The sequence below is a fragment of the Leptidea sinapis genome, chromosome 20 (genome assembly GCF_905404315.1).
Source record: "Leptidea sinapis chromosome 20, ilLepSina1.1, whole genome shotgun sequence".
Lineage (NCBI taxonomy): Eukaryota > Metazoa > Arthropoda > Insecta > Lepidoptera > Pieridae > Leptidea > Leptidea sinapis.
The window spans coordinates 6,020,280-6,035,759 of NC_066284.1; the positions used below are offsets into that span (position 1 = coordinate 6,020,280).

The window sequence follows — 15,480 nt, forward strand, 5'->3', positions numbered from 1 at the left end:
TACGTTTAATTATTTATACACCTGAATGTCTAATCCATAACATTTAGCTTTTCTCACCACGCGGGCTAACTTGGAAGTATCTAGCGGGATCATCATGTTCCGTCCAGTCAGTGAAAAGTTTTAGATATTCAATCTCTGCCGCTGTTAATGTCACATTACTTTTCTCTTCGTGGGTGCAGGGTTGAATGTTATTTGTCATTTTTGGCTTGCGTTCAAAAAATTGTGGTTTATATCGATTGCTGTAGTTTAAACCATACGCTCGATATAGTTGTTTTTCGAGTCTGTTAAATAACCGTAATTCATTTGCAGCACATTTAGCTCGAATATATTTATGCCTTTCATTCTGCTCACATTTAGCCATTGCTCGACGAACACTACCGTTTTGTATAGCATCTAAACGGTAAGAATACTCCAAGTAAAAATTTTCAAGAGCTCTGGCCATTGTTACAATATCCAAATTAGTGGGTTTATCACGAAGCACTTTCTCAAAACAAAACTCTAAATGTAGCGTTAGTTTCAGAACATCTATTGAGCCAACACTGTCGTAAAACATACCGTTAAGTATTTTATAAAACTTAGCCTGTAAAAGGGAACTTTTTTCTTCGCTAACAGCCAAAACCTTTTCAATTTTTGTAATATAATTACGAACTGTAGCGCTGTCTTGTATCATTATTTCTCTCAATGTTTTTAATTCGTCTCTCAAGATGTGCTTGAAAGGTGTCAAATGAGTAACATGAGAAAAATAATGCAATTGCTGGTTCTCCATCGCATTAAAAACCTCAATAAGTTGGTCAGGCTTTGTAAAGTATAGTACTGGGTTGATTGGCGTTCCGTAACAAATTTTTCGTAATTTTTCAAAGATGATGGTAAATGTGTCTTCTTCGCTACTATCACCAAAGTCAAAACCCTTAGTTTCTATTTCAATTGATCTCGCAAATTCCCTGTTTTTCAAGCGCCAGGTGGGAGGCGATAAATAATACAAAAACCTTCCATATTTTTGCTGTTGGCTGTATTTATAGTCTAATCCGATTATACGTGATATATTACTAAACCTTTGAGTTGCTAGATTTTGTAGCTCCAGGATTTTACTGTCAACTTCATTTTCTAACAGTTCACATTTTGTTAAAAGAAGCATAGACCTATGATAGTCTTCTGAAATAAATTTATCGAAAGATCGAGCCTGGTTAGTAAATCTTTGTATAGTTAAATCGTGTGTGGCGAGTTCTCTTCTTTGATTTAGTTCAATATTTAGTATACGATCATTAATGTTGCCAATATCAAAACGAGCTCTAAAATAATCACTTAACATTGATTTGTAAGACTTATATATTGGCACATGTAAATTTATTGGTCTGTTTTCAATTATATTAAAAAAACAACCATCAATATCAGTCACCGTGTTTACTTCATTAGATGGATGTTCAATGTATAATCGCTTACATAAGTCAGCAGTTTTAATATTATGTCTTTCGTATATAGATATTGCGGTGCGCTTTTCAAATACATCCGAGTCTTGCTGCTTTAAAAATAGTTTAAGTGGCAATAAAATTTCTGGTCTTTTCAATTTCTTAACACTGAGTGGTTCTTGTACTGGTACTGTTTTTATTTCAGAGCTTATTAAGGGTGTTCTTTGATTTCTTAGGCTATTTTTACGGTTGGTTGGAAGCTTTTTGGATGGAACTGGGTCAATAGAAAATTTTTTCAGCTTAACTATTTCTGGTCTTTTAACATTGATTGTACAATAACCATCTTCCATCACAATGGAGAAAATTGGTACAAAATAAGGTAAATCTTTAGATAATATTAGAAATGACAAAGTAAAAACCATCTAGATTTTATCTAGTCTACATAATCAGCAATCATATATTTCACTATATATTATTACAGTCATAACTACAAACGTTAAAAAACCATAGACATATTAGGCATCTTCAACGTCAGTTGGCAATACCGTAGACTTACGAGGTACCCATTCAAATGCTGGTTTTACATATTTATAGTACTGTTCTAAATATACTGTTGGATCAGTGCCTTCACACCAATTAGTAAATAACAGCAAACCTTCCTTTTCTTCAGGACTTACTTTGTATACTGTATCTTTCGGTCGCCCATCAGTTTTCACTTCAGATTTCTTCCTTTCTTCAAGTTCAAGTGCTAGTTTACTCTTTTTATCTAAAAATTTTTTTAAGACCGGACGAGTAAATTTTGCTGGTGGGTAAAAAGCTTTGTTCATAGCGTTTGTCATTTCTCGAAAAGATCTTAATTCACGCTGCGCTGCATACGCATTCTTCATCATTTTTAAATCTTGAGCAAAAAAGTCATTACGAGCCTGGTTAACAATTTTAAAGTCTAACGAATCCAAGCGCAAGTTGTAATCTTCATACAATACTTCTAATATTTTCATTGGGTCTTGTAAACTTTGATGGCCTTCCTCACATTTTCCAAAAATTTGTTCGTAAACATATTCTATACAAATTTTCAATTTCAAAGTATCCGGACTAGCAACACTGTCGTAAAATGTGGTATTCAAGATACGAAAAAACTTCTCTTTTAAATAATTTTCGTTATATGCTTCTCTAGCTATTTCAATGTTAATACTGTCAATATAATATTGGAAATGATCTAGTTCCTGCTTAGTAACTTGTTTTAATTGTTTAATACGATCTTGTAAGATTCTAAAAGGAGCATCCGTTTTGGAAAGTTGTATCAAATATTCTCTACTTTGTAATTCCATTATTCTAAATAGATACAACATTTGTTGGGGGTTAGTGAAATACATATGAGCGGGAAATGGATTTTGCAACTCTTGCTTAGCAAATTCAATCATTTTGTCAATATCCATTGTTTCTACTAAGTCATTGTCCGTTGCAAATTCTCCAGATTCAAACTGGATAGACTGAATTCTGTCTCGCAAAGTTTCATCATATTGTTGTCTCCACGATAAAGGTGAAACGAATATTAAATAACTTCTATATGTCTTTAGTACACTTCTTATTGCATCAAGTTTGAATAGAATATTATTTAAAATTGTTAATTTTGAAATATATCCGAGTAATTCTGAGTTTTTAGCAACCAATTCATTGTAAACTTTTTCAGCTTTTGATACTTTTAGGCATGCTTTTTTATAATCTTCAGTTAAGAACTTTTGAAAATCTTTGACATGCTGTTTTAATTTTAATACAATTTTATCGTAATCTTTAGACTCTTCGACCAAATTTCTTTGTATTTTCATAATCAAATCACGCCGATACCCTATTTGTTGACGATTCATTGCATAATTACGAATATTATTAACGTACACTTTTATATCATCAAAGCATCGTAAAGGCCGCCCTTCTATGACGGAATAAAATTCTGGGTGTATTTTAACTACAGTTTCAACGGTATCAGGTGGTTCTTCGATGAAAAGTCTCTCAGAAATGTCTCTAGTTGCAGCTATCCTCAAGTTATCCTTTAAGTGTAATGGCTGGGACAAGCGACGTTTCGATATAACCTTTTCATTTCGATCGCTATATTTTATATAGGAAAGTAATTTTTCAGACCTGGGTACACGGAAAGGTTGTGTTGGCTTTTTGGTCTTCTGTTCTTTTTGAACTGCTCTTATACGATTGGTAAAATAGTGTTGGGTGTTTGGTACATATCGGCGTCTGAAAATTACATCTAGTGTTTTAATTGGCTGTATAGGCTTTCGTTCTTCTTTGAGGCAAGACATTGTAATAATCTAGTGAAAATTATAATAATAGCAAAATGAATATATAGTTTTACGAAAACAACTCTCAAAAGCTTGTCAGTGTCATTTACATAAAGAAGAATAGAGTACCTATTCTGTAGCTATAGAAAATAAATTAGCTGTCCTTACATGTCTCACAAAGAGGTAAGGTGTGCCTTAAAAGATGCACCTTACATTTATTTACACTCATTTTACACACATTTCTTATGAATCCGTATGTATTATGATCGTCTACTACTAAAAATATTTTTGATGTGTTCAAAAAGGCTGATGTGGGTAGGTAATATAGCATTAGTTCCTTGAGACTAGAAACTAGAGTCAAAATATTTGCTGGTTCTCGATACTAATCTCACAATATTTCTGCATTTAAGATTATTATTATAATATAATAATGGATATTTGACAAAACCTGTCGCACTAATAAATTATTTTTTATGGAAAAAGAGGACAAACGAGCGTACGTGATTGTGTTAAGTAATCACCGCCGCCCAAATTCTCTTGCCAAAACCAGAAGAATCCCAGGAAGTTGCAAACCGTTCTTTGAAAACCGCACGTTGAGGACCGTCACACATTCAAATGGTGGGGATGATATCCGTTTTCCCTCGTAACTTTGCCTCCTAATAAACCCTCGAACTAGCAGGATTTAGTGAATCTATCTGGACCACATCCACTGACCGTGAGAACCGGTACTTAAAAACCCACTGAATCTCAATGAATTGGTTATCTATAGTGTTGCTTAATCTGAACTGTCGAGCCCAATATAAGGTTAAATGACACCAGCTAAAGGTCACACAAATTATGGTTGAAAAGGATAGAAATAAGAAAAATTACTGGCTGAAACTTTTATTGTTAGCAAATATAAATGAACCATAGAGAAAACTTACATCTAGGAACACAGACTGACAATACTTTGGAAAGTAGTTTATGAAGCGAATTAGATTCTTCTACCTTCTTTTTTTCTCTTTAAAAACCGCTTTTTTGTCACATTTATATATGCATATACGTAAATCCCCGATCCTGTCGACATAAATTACTGGAAGACTATCCGTTTAGACGGTGTATACGCTGACTTCAATCGCCTGTTCAATTTATCGACGTCTTTCAAGAGTTTATTTGCTTTTCTAGCTTCTTTTAAATCTGAAATTCCTTTCATATATATTTCTTTCTCAATGCTCTTTACATCTTCTAAGTTATATACTGATAGGTCCAGCATCAAATTATCGTATTCTTTTTCAAGGCACAAGGTCATCTCCAAAGGGCTAAGGTTCGTTTCGTTTGGAGCGATTATTTGTTCAAAAGCAAACTCTACGTAGTTGAATATTTGTAGTGATGTCTCTGAGGATACTAAATATCGAAACTTTTCTTCTAATATTTTGTAAAACAATTCTTTTATTTCAGTCTCTTTTTCTTCATTCCAGTAAATGGTCGCTTTTATTTCATGGATCTGAAAAACATAGATGTTGAGTTATATAGGTTTAGAAAGATCTGTTTTGTCGATTAATAACATGAGTCGAGTCTAGTGTGAATCGATGAGACTAATGGGTTTGGGCTCTTGACCGGTCAGGATCATGATGAGGTGGTGGGATTATAATAATACGAATAAAAGCCCTTCGTGATGCTGAAATATTCAGGACGTGTTGATGTTACATAGCTTGTTATATAGTAATATCACCTGGATTAGCCAAAAGGATAAAAGTAACTGAAATGTAGAGAGAAATCGGTGATATTTTTAGGAATAGTTAAGTTTTTAAGACCTAAGCTAACTTTTTTGGCCTAAATCTACGCTATATAAAGTACCTAACGTAATTACGTACCAAAAAAAAATAACTTTCCTCAACAAAAACGGATCTTAATTTTATTTTTATCCTTAGATAAATTATACGTCTGGATAGACTTTGACAGCTGTGAACAGGTCGAAATAAGTAGCTGCGCATTCTCAGAATATTAAACTTATTATAATGGCGAACTGTTTACCTCAATTTTCAGTAACGCACGCACACTAAAACAAAGTGACATACATATCGCAAGTGTAAGACGTAGCTTGTCATGTACACTAAAGTAATAAGCTTTACCTGTTGTCATGCGATGCCTAACAGCAAAAGGCTCTGCCTAGACTTATAAATTATGTAAATTTTTAGCTTACCTTTTCATTAATAAAATCCAGTTCATCATTCAGTAAGAGCTTTAGGCGTCTAACAGACTTTTGAAATTTTTGTTTTTCAATATTTAATTCCTCCGTAGCAAGGAGATAGTTCAAGGTTTGTTTCTCGAGCTTGTTAAAAGCGATGACTAGTTGATCGGGCGTTTCAAAATAAAGAATCGGTCTCGGTAGAGTACCCAACTGCTTTTTTACAAAGTCGACGTCTATTTTGCCTATAATATTTGCGTCCATGGTGAATATTCCTGAATATTTAATTGGTTTGTTTAATATCTCATTTTCACGCCACAAAACTGGTGCTCCATTGTAAAGAAAACTTTGAAAAGATACTAATATCTGCAGGGTTTCATCAATATATTGTAGCTTAGCCTTCAGAGTGGCAAGTTCGTATTTAGCTTTTTTGTTTTCTTCAATTTTATTTGCCAATTCTTTTGATAAAATATCAGATTTCTTCATAATCGCAATTGTTTTATTGTTATCATACGCCAAAAACTTATCGAAACTATATTGACACTCAACAAATTGCTTGGACGCTTCTTCGTATCTCCTTCTCTCAATCTCTATTTCTCTATCTTTACACAATATTTCGTCCATTAAGAAACCATAAAGAGCGCGCTTCAATCCTATATTTCTTATATTTTCCTTATATTTTCGTAAAGATTTATTAGATTTTATTGGTCTACCTTCTACCAAGGAATAAAAATCGGGATCAATATCAAGTATTGTTCGAACATTACTAATATTGCCTTCGCCACTTTCTATCGGAGGTAATTTTATATAAGATTTTCTATCTAAATTCTTTTGTTTCTTTCTTTCCATTGTAATATGTTAACACTTAATACGTTCCTAATGTTTACTGTTAGATACCTACTTCCCATTTGCTGTTACATCCATATCTCTATAGCAACTACTTAAATATTGCTAATCCTGAAAGTTAAACTTGTGTTGGGAAAGTATTTGAATGAACTAGAAATCAATATGTTGAACTTACAAGAACTTACAATTTGTTTATTAGTTTTTCCTTTTTAATAGCCAAAACAAAACGCATTAAGATCCACCTACTATTTACCTACCAAAAAATATTCAAAAAAAGTTGAGGTACGAAATATACCCATATTATGTTTCAACACTAAAAAATAAGGCACTTGACTATGGATTCAAATCATTTATTACCACACGATTACAAAACAAAATGACTAGCTGAATTTTATATTATAGTTTAGATTTATAGGTATATGTAGGTACGTAGATACATCAATTATTACGTAGGAATTACAAATTGGCTTCAAACGGCTTTAGTCACTTGATGAATTTTCGCTTTGTTCATCTTTTAATTCATCACCTTCTTCAGTAACTTCCTTTTTAACCAGCTCCCAAGGCATTACTGGCAATGGTTCGACGAAAGAGTCGTCAATCTTCAACTTGTAAAGGAATCGTGGTGTGAAGTGTGTTGGTAAGGGCCAAACGCGTTCTATAAGAAAAGTTAAAAAATCATCATCATAAAATACAATTCATCGATTCTGTACATTTAACTAATTACATATTATATCGTTACTGTCATACATTTTATTCTCTGAGATGGATAAAAGAGATCGCCAGAACGTTCCAGAGTTCAGTCTTGAATATTGAAATTGGCCTTAAGACTGACATGATGTCAGACAATCCTTATAAATTTAGCTACTCGCTAATTAACGACGAACAGAGTCACTCAATCTACTCATGCTCTCTAAAGGAAAAATACCGGAAAATACACATTTAAAAAAAATTTGGTAAGTACATATTATCCAAAAGAGTTTAGTATTTAATTAAATATCAAATTAAATCCAGATTTGTAATTACTTTTAATAAAAAAAAAATTCGTTAAACTGTTACGCATAATAGTGCAAACTAGCATGAAAGACCCTGTCTTTTTAAGATTTTACTATAGATGTACCCATAATGGTCCGCTTACTTTAAACAGCCGATTAGGAGTGTTTTTTCTCATTCTGACTTAGGTCAATAGAAGAAGACAGAGTGAGAATTAGCAATGCTTTAAGTTAGCAGACTATTATGAAGAAGGGGTACCCCCTTGGAATAGTTTGCAGATTTTTCCCTATACTTACTCGTAGTTTAAGACGGTATTACTTGACAAATTGAATAGTTCTAGGTCAACGGAAAATACCCTATAAATTTTGATTCCCTTGAGAGTGTCGAGATATACGTTTTTAGTTTACGTTAACTTATAAGTTTGATTTTTACACAGCTTCAAGAAACTGTAAAACTGAGTACATCTTTTTTTTATGAAAATAAGGGACGAGACGAGCAGCACGTTCAGCTGATGGTAATTGATACGCCCTTAATAACGCCGATAACAATGCACTGCCGATCAGGATTATTGAAAAACCCAATAATTCTGAGCGGCACTACAACTGCGCTTGTTACCTTAAGACATAAGTTGACAAGTCTCTTGGGCCCCGTAATTTCAGTAGCTACGGCGCCCTTCAGACCGAAACACAGTATTGCTTACACATTACTGCATCACGGCAGAAATAGGCGCCGTTAAGGTACCCATAATCTAGCCGGCATCCGGTGCAAGGGAGCCTCCCTATCGCTTCCCTATTTTTTTAATTTCACCTCGATGCCTCTACACGTTGCTGAGATAAACGGTCTTGACAGACATATGTACGGACAGACAACAAATGGTCCTATAAAAGGGTTCCATTTTAGCCCCTTTTGAGGTACGGAGCCCTAAGAAGAGGAAACTCAGGAGCACTGGCAGTTTTTAAGATGCACATGCTCTTTTAATGGTAAATGAACACAGGTGTGCATGATTGTTACATAAGAGTTTGAGCTTCTACTAGTAATTTCTTACCGAAGTAAAATGCATAGTCGTCGACTCGTCGATGCAGATGAAGCACGTGTCTTAAATCGAGGACGTAAGGCGACTGGAGGAGGAAATCTAAGAGAGCCACCTCCGGCAACGCCTCCATTTTGGGGTCGTTTGCGCTTAAACCAGCAAATGATAACTAAAATCAGACTCCAATTAAACAAACTATGAAACATTCCAATGACTATTATTAAGGTTCTGCGAAATATCGGCCAACAGCAATAAAACGAATTGTTTGTGCAGTGTTCGTTTTTTTTTATTTTTGAGCGAAGCGAAGCTGAGCGGAACTCCCACCGGATTACTCCAATTGATTTCTGTGTTAAATTGTTTCTCGGCCATTTCTGGACCAATTTAAAACTCATAGAAAGCTTTCGAAATTTTCTAGGTTATTATCGAGACAGTATTTTGATTTTCGACTTGATTCAATAATTGTAATTAAAAATAAACATGATTTACAAATTATTGTAAATTAGCACGCGCTATTTATATTTATTTAGAAATTGAGCCGATTGATCAAATCTTGTTTGATTAATTTTGTTTTGTTATTGTACACAGACTTAGTTTACCTCGCTTCGCTCAAACATACGCCGCAGCGAATCGGTACGACGAGCGACTGCTGCATCCTAGTTTATTGATAAGGGACGCAAGTTCATAGGCCCTGTAGTGTCCGTCAGAGGCAAAATGTCACCTTACCTATTTCTTCTGCAAGACGTGGTATACTATCATTGATGTAACATATGAAATTCCATTTAAAGACTCGGTTGACGAGAAGATAGCGATGCGATCGAATCGAATCACTCTACGCCCTAAGTCAATTTGTGTCGCGTTACGTCTTATTTTATTTTGTTAATGAAATGAGCAGATAATGCCGGGTAAATATCAAGACCATCAGCTGCTCCGCCCATTACACGTTCAGATAAAAATCAGAGAACAAGAACCTCAAGAACCTATTGAGTGGTAACAAGCGTGGAGATAATCTGTGGAGATTGTTATCTGATTTCTGTATCTAATATATCACTAATCTAAACATAACTATACATTCTACATTTTGTATCTAGATTGAGAAACTACATTTTCATAAAGTATATCATACTGCTAAAAATAATTTAAATGATTGGATATAGAGCCCGACCTTGAGCGGTGTCATCGAAACGTTTAAGTAAACAAATAAGGTATCATAGATCTCCATCAATCACTATCATAGATCACCCTCTGTTAGGGGTGAGATGCGCAGCTTGATCCGAAATCTCTCAAAATCCTAACCGGGTAGGGTTACCATCCGTCCGGATTAATCCGGACTGTCTGGACTTTTACGGCCTTACAAATAAATTTGGTATAAAGTTATAACAGATGATTGTAAGAAAATGCAAAATGTTTACAATATCGTTGACAACACTGTCAATACAATGACAACTCTAAAGTTTTCCGAATGACAAGCTGCCTTGCAAATAAACGCGGGAAACGTTATACGTCCGAACAAACCATTCGTAAGCAAAATGTCTATTTGTAAACTTTTTATATATTCATGGTTTATGCTTAGTTATAACTTTATGCCAAGTTTATTTGTAAGGCCGTTAGACTATAGCCTGGAATTTGTCCGGCACTACAACTTGGCCAGATTTTTTTTATTTGAAGGATAAATATAGGTAGTTATAAAACTGCACATTATATAATATCAAATAGGTTTTTAATCTTTACGAGAAACGAGATGAAGTAAAAAGTCCGGCCTTTTACCGAAATGTCAGGCTTGGTACGGTATGATATACGGGCTCCTGCTTCCGCAATTAGACCACTAGCATGGGTCCATTTTGCGTGTAGTAATGGCCAGTTACTCCAACCAGCCCAGCTCCTTCCAGAAGTTCAGAACATTCATGAGGTGTTCGCAGACTTCCTGGAGCGACCTCGTATTGATTAAGGTTTTTGCCCGTTGGTTGGCCACTCCCGCACATCCCAGGATTACGTGAGCGACCGTTTCCTCTTCGACCAGACAGACTCTGCACTTAGGACTGTCCGTTACGCCGATTGTGAAAAGGTGTTTGTTTAGTGATGTGTGACCCGTTAGGGTGCCCACCATTATACGGATGTCATGTCTGTTGAGGCTGATAAGTCTATGTGTCAGTTTGGGCGATAGTGCAGGTATCGCCTCCTTCGACTGTCCACAGCTTGAGACATTCATCAATCGGGTGTTGTGTAGGTCGTTGGTCAATGTCAGGCTTTTTGTCAGGACTTTCAAAATTACTAAATGGCAACCCGGGCCTATGACCAATCAATGGGCTTTTAAATATGTTATCGATAGCTTACCTCTTCGTCGGCTTGCGCTAGCGCACACAGCCTGGTTATCTTCACAAGGCAGATACGAAGTTGTTCTATATGCTCTGGTAATGTTCCGTGCACGTCAAAGTTACCAACTAGAGACGGAGGCCGCGCCGTGACAGCGCGCCAACCATCGAAGAGGCGCTGCATTTACATTAAATTAAAAAAATATGTTTATTTTATTTTTTCAATATCAATTTTCTTTATTGCGAGTTTGAGTAATCTCAGTGCAGAAGAAGCTTTTTGTAAAATCGGCACAGTTACTGGGTGGCTGTCGCAACTCAAAGACATGACATTTGCTGTTGCGATTTTGAAATACATTTATATTACTTTTAACAAAATATATATTAGTTTCAATAATATACAGACATGGCATTGTAAGAATTTAATTTTCTTTACGGGCGTTCCCAATATACTATCTACAGATAGAGATAAATTACTACCTTCTACTGTCAGTAATTATTAGCTGTCAATAATCTGAAGCTGTCCCAATATACACGTTAAGACATTCCTATTTCAAAATCATTTTTAATTTCAAAATGGCCCTTAAGCATTTTATTGTGCCTTAAATACAGCTTCTTTGTCATTGGAATTACCCCAGTATAAAAAAAATATCTCAATAGCGAGGCCACATAGCGCATAAAAAATCAAAACCCCTTAGATTCAATGCTGCAGTAAAAATAACATTTCAGTTTAAATGTTCTCAAAAGTCTTGAGAACCTTCTTTCAGTAAACTAAGGTGAAATGAAAATATAAGTGTAATATCTATATATATAAAAAATTAATTGCTGTTCGTTAGTCTCGCTAAAACTCGAAAACGGAGTCTCGAAACGGCTGCACCGATTTGGCTTATTTTGGCCTTGAATTATTCGTGGAAGTCCAGAGTAGATTTAAAAGGTGCATAAATAGGAAAATGCTGCTAAATTAAATAAAAACAACAAATTGGTTTTTCCTTTGATGTGTCCATACATAATTTCTATGAGAGAATTTATTGACGCACGGTTTGACAGTTCTGCTGTGAAACAATTTCCTTACGAGAGCAGGGTGCATATTTTACGAAGTAATTTTTGATGTTATGATATATTATTGAGATATTCATATAAAAACATTATTTTATTTATTATATACAGAACAACGTCTGTCGGGTCAGCTAGTAAATAATATAAGTAATAATTACTAGGAAATTTTCGTTGTTTAACAACGTCAAACAAAAAAGGTAAGGTAAGACTTGTGGACGTCAAGTGCTGCCCACAAGCCGCCTTCGCGCCTTTCGCAGATGATACTTATGCATAAAATGGGTGTGAGGGCTGGGAAATATAAAAATGGCCGCTGGCATATGTGTTCAAATCTTTAAAATTGGGTGCGTTATTACTTTTTTTCGCTCTCTTTTAACGTGCTTATTTCCTGAAAATCAATATACTAAAATAACCTCACTACACTACAAAAACATACTTTTGAAATAGAATGATATGTCATCAACAATTTCAAACGTTTAAACATTTTCCAATCAACGATCGGAACATCTTCGATTGTCGGTGGAACTCCAGATTCATGCTCTTCAGTCTCCATGGCCTCAAGGAGTTCTTTTCTTCTTAGTTCATCTTGTCTCTTCTTATATTCTATCCAATCTATCTCACGTTGAAGCATAAACCTTAAATGTCGATGAACTGTGTCTTCTGAGCCCTAGTAAATGATGAAATGCTTTATTAGGCCCGAATCCCTGAAAGCGTTTCAATACGTAATTTGTGCTCAAGTGATTTTGTCACTGTTTTCATAACAGTGCATAAAAGAGACAAGACTACACTTGATCACTGATGACGTATTGAGACGCCCATTCCGAAATACGGACTGAAGAGGTGTAATATAAGGTATATAATATATTAAACCTCTTCAGTACTTATTTTTTTTACTTACTCGTGTAAGGCATTGAGTATTCGACGTTTGAGTATTTTTGTTGCATCAGCTTACATAATATATTGTTATTGAAATGCTTTGCAAAACGATGAATATGATGAAAACGTTTATTTAAGAGTGGCAATGAGTTCTTTGCCACTTCTTCTCATTAAATCTAAACCTTTTTTTCTGAAGTGCTGGTAAATGTAAAAAACAACAAAAAAACTTACAAAAAAACAACCGTCTTCAAAAACACTATTCCAAAACAATACATATATTGTGCACTAAAAAGTATAAAAATAATTGCGTATTTTATACAATCTAATTAATTAATCTAATTCTAGTTAAGATTATTGTTATTTTTGGCATCGGTGTCCTTCCGCCGCAACTCGCTCTCGCCTCCTCACGACTCAAGCACATCTCACCTATAACTATGTATGTAGTAACAAACCTATCTTGGATGACACCGACTCCAAAAATTACAATAATCGTAACTAGAATAAGATTAATTAATTAGATTGTTAAACTCATAACATTCACATCCTTGACCTACATGATAATATAGAAAGTGATTTTGATTTGATTTATCGAAATAAATGGTGCCAAATTAAGTTATGTTTCTTGTTTAACTGTATAACAATTTGTTACAAAACAAACCTCGACAATATGTACAAAGTAGCCATCGTAAACCAAGAGTAACCCGTGGACATTCACTTCACAGTAGACAGAGTTAACATCTGTCATCAACTCCTCAAACTGTTGTATTAACTCTTCCTTTGGTAAGCAGTGCTCGCCTGTATAAATAAAGCGGATCGCATAAGTTTTCTGAAATACATAAAACCAAATTGAAATATTAATTATTAAGGTCATATTCTCTAAAAAAAAACAATGCCAAGGCTGGTATGGGATCTCTTGACCTCAGAGCAGTTTTTTACTCCACGTTTAGTGAAACACCTAACCCTCTTAAAAAACAAAAACTCTACAAGTAAATACACCTATTATTATTGGTAAGATTTTTTTATTTTATATTTCATTAAGAATTCATAAGATATTTTTATTTGTATACCTAGACTAAATTAATAAAAAACAGATACAGTGTCTTGCCCAAAGGGGGCTAACCTGAAAGAAGAAAGGGTAGCGGAAATAATTTACGCGGTTTTTAAAATATTCTATATATTCTTAGCACCCAACCAATTTAGTTATTTAAATTTGATATTTTAACTAGTTCTTACCAACTGTGCTCTTTCAAAGTTTTCCTCGACAATATTTAACACAGATCTCGTGTCAAGATCAGGCAACAGAGCCATTGTTATATTTTGTGAACTCCTTGTTCATTCTTACGTAAAAATAATATTATCACTTTCTTATCAGGAAATTACACCTAGCCTTGCATGTAACTATGGTAACAAAATGAATGATTCCCATAAGTCAGATATTTTGACACAACAGATAATATATTATTAATCTATATTATAACAAAGAAAATAAGAAGTTATAAAATTGAGTGCTTCTCTTGTAATCGAGTATATTGAAAAATTCTTCTTTTATTGTATTTTGATTTGAGCTGATAGTCATGTCACCAATGCTCTAAAATCTAAGAATAAAAAAACAAACAACAAACAAAAAAAATAACACCACATAACCAGTAGGTATTTAATAAAGATTCAAAATTAAAATATATAACGCTGTTCCATAAAATAGCTTTTTATAATAATGGATGCCCTATAAATACTCAATAAATAAAGTAGGTGCAGACAAAAATTGCTGATATTTAAAGTTTCGTACCGATTACTAACCAAAGAGAACCTATTACACGTGCTATAACCAAGGCATGGGGTCGTTTTAAAACTTACCGGTAAAAAAGATAAAAAAATACTTAGTTACAACTTACCTTTAAACAAATTTTCACAAAGGTACTTTAACATTATTTTGTGTAGAATTTTTTGGTTTCCAAGCCATGGCCGCCAAACCCAATCAGCGGGGTGTATCTCATAAACCGCTATAATTTAACATAACAGGTGAAATCTCACAGACAAATAACGTTGAGACTGCAAAATTCAAAATGGCCCCTGTCGGCAAGTAATATATAGTATAAGTATGGTATGGTAGAGGTTTAGTGAATAGGTACCACTTAGTTAGGTCCATTTTGCGTGCAGTGTTGGTCAGTCATTCTAACCAGCCCAGCTCCTTCAAGAAGTTCACAACACTCCTGAGGTCTTCGTAGGAATCTCGGAGCGACCTCGTATTTTAAGGTTTTTGCCCTAGGAGTGGCAATGGACCAGCCACTTGGGTCACTGATCCCCGCTTTGCAAGCTCATTCGACCCTTGATCCAATGCAGAATTACCCAGTTGTTAGAGGCAAATCGTTCCAGGATTTGATGACACTCGTATATTAGCGCTAAGTTGTAGGTATAGCTCTTCAGTCCAGTTAGTACCGCAATACTATCGGATAGAATTCCGTTATTGTGGCTAATATGCACTTTCCGCTTTAGTACTGCATTTGCAGCTTCCTTGATGGCT

At 34.6% G+C, this 15,480-nt stretch overlaps 3 protein-coding genes across 3 annotated transcripts; all 3 read right to left on the reverse strand.

Annotated features, from left to right (window-relative positions):
* Window positions 1–15: 15 nt before the first annotated feature.
* LOC126970300 (uncharacterized) lies at window positions 16–1,884 on the reverse strand. Its single transcript, XM_050816138.1, has one exon. The coding sequence runs from the start codon at window positions 1,826–1,828 to the stop codon at window positions 44–46; it is 1,785 nt and encodes a 594-aa protein (XP_050672095.1). The 5' UTR covers window positions 1,829–1,884; the 3' UTR covers window positions 16–43.
* Window positions 1,830–3,763, reverse strand: LOC126970299 (uncharacterized). Its single transcript, XM_050816137.1, has one exon. The coding sequence runs from the start codon at window positions 3,710–3,712 to the stop codon at window positions 1,922–1,924; it is 1,791 nt and encodes a 596-aa protein (XP_050672094.1). The 5' UTR covers window positions 3,713–3,763; the 3' UTR covers window positions 1,830–1,921.
* A 3,275-nt stretch (window positions 3,764–7,038) lies between these two features.
* LOC126970324 (uncharacterized) lies at window positions 7,039–14,520 on the reverse strand. Its single transcript, XM_050816171.1, has 6 exons — window positions 14,193–14,520; window positions 13,618–13,785; window positions 12,520–12,750; window positions 11,056–11,211; window positions 8,740–8,893; window positions 7,039–7,359 (listed from the first exon to the last, which is right to left on the reverse strand). Exons 1-6 carry the CDS (start codon window positions 14,265–14,267, stop codon window positions 7,184–7,186), a joined length of 960 nt encoding a protein of 319 aa, XP_050672128.1. The 5' UTR covers window positions 14,268–14,520; the 3' UTR covers window positions 7,039–7,183.
* Window positions 14,521–15,480: the final 960 nt, after the last annotated feature.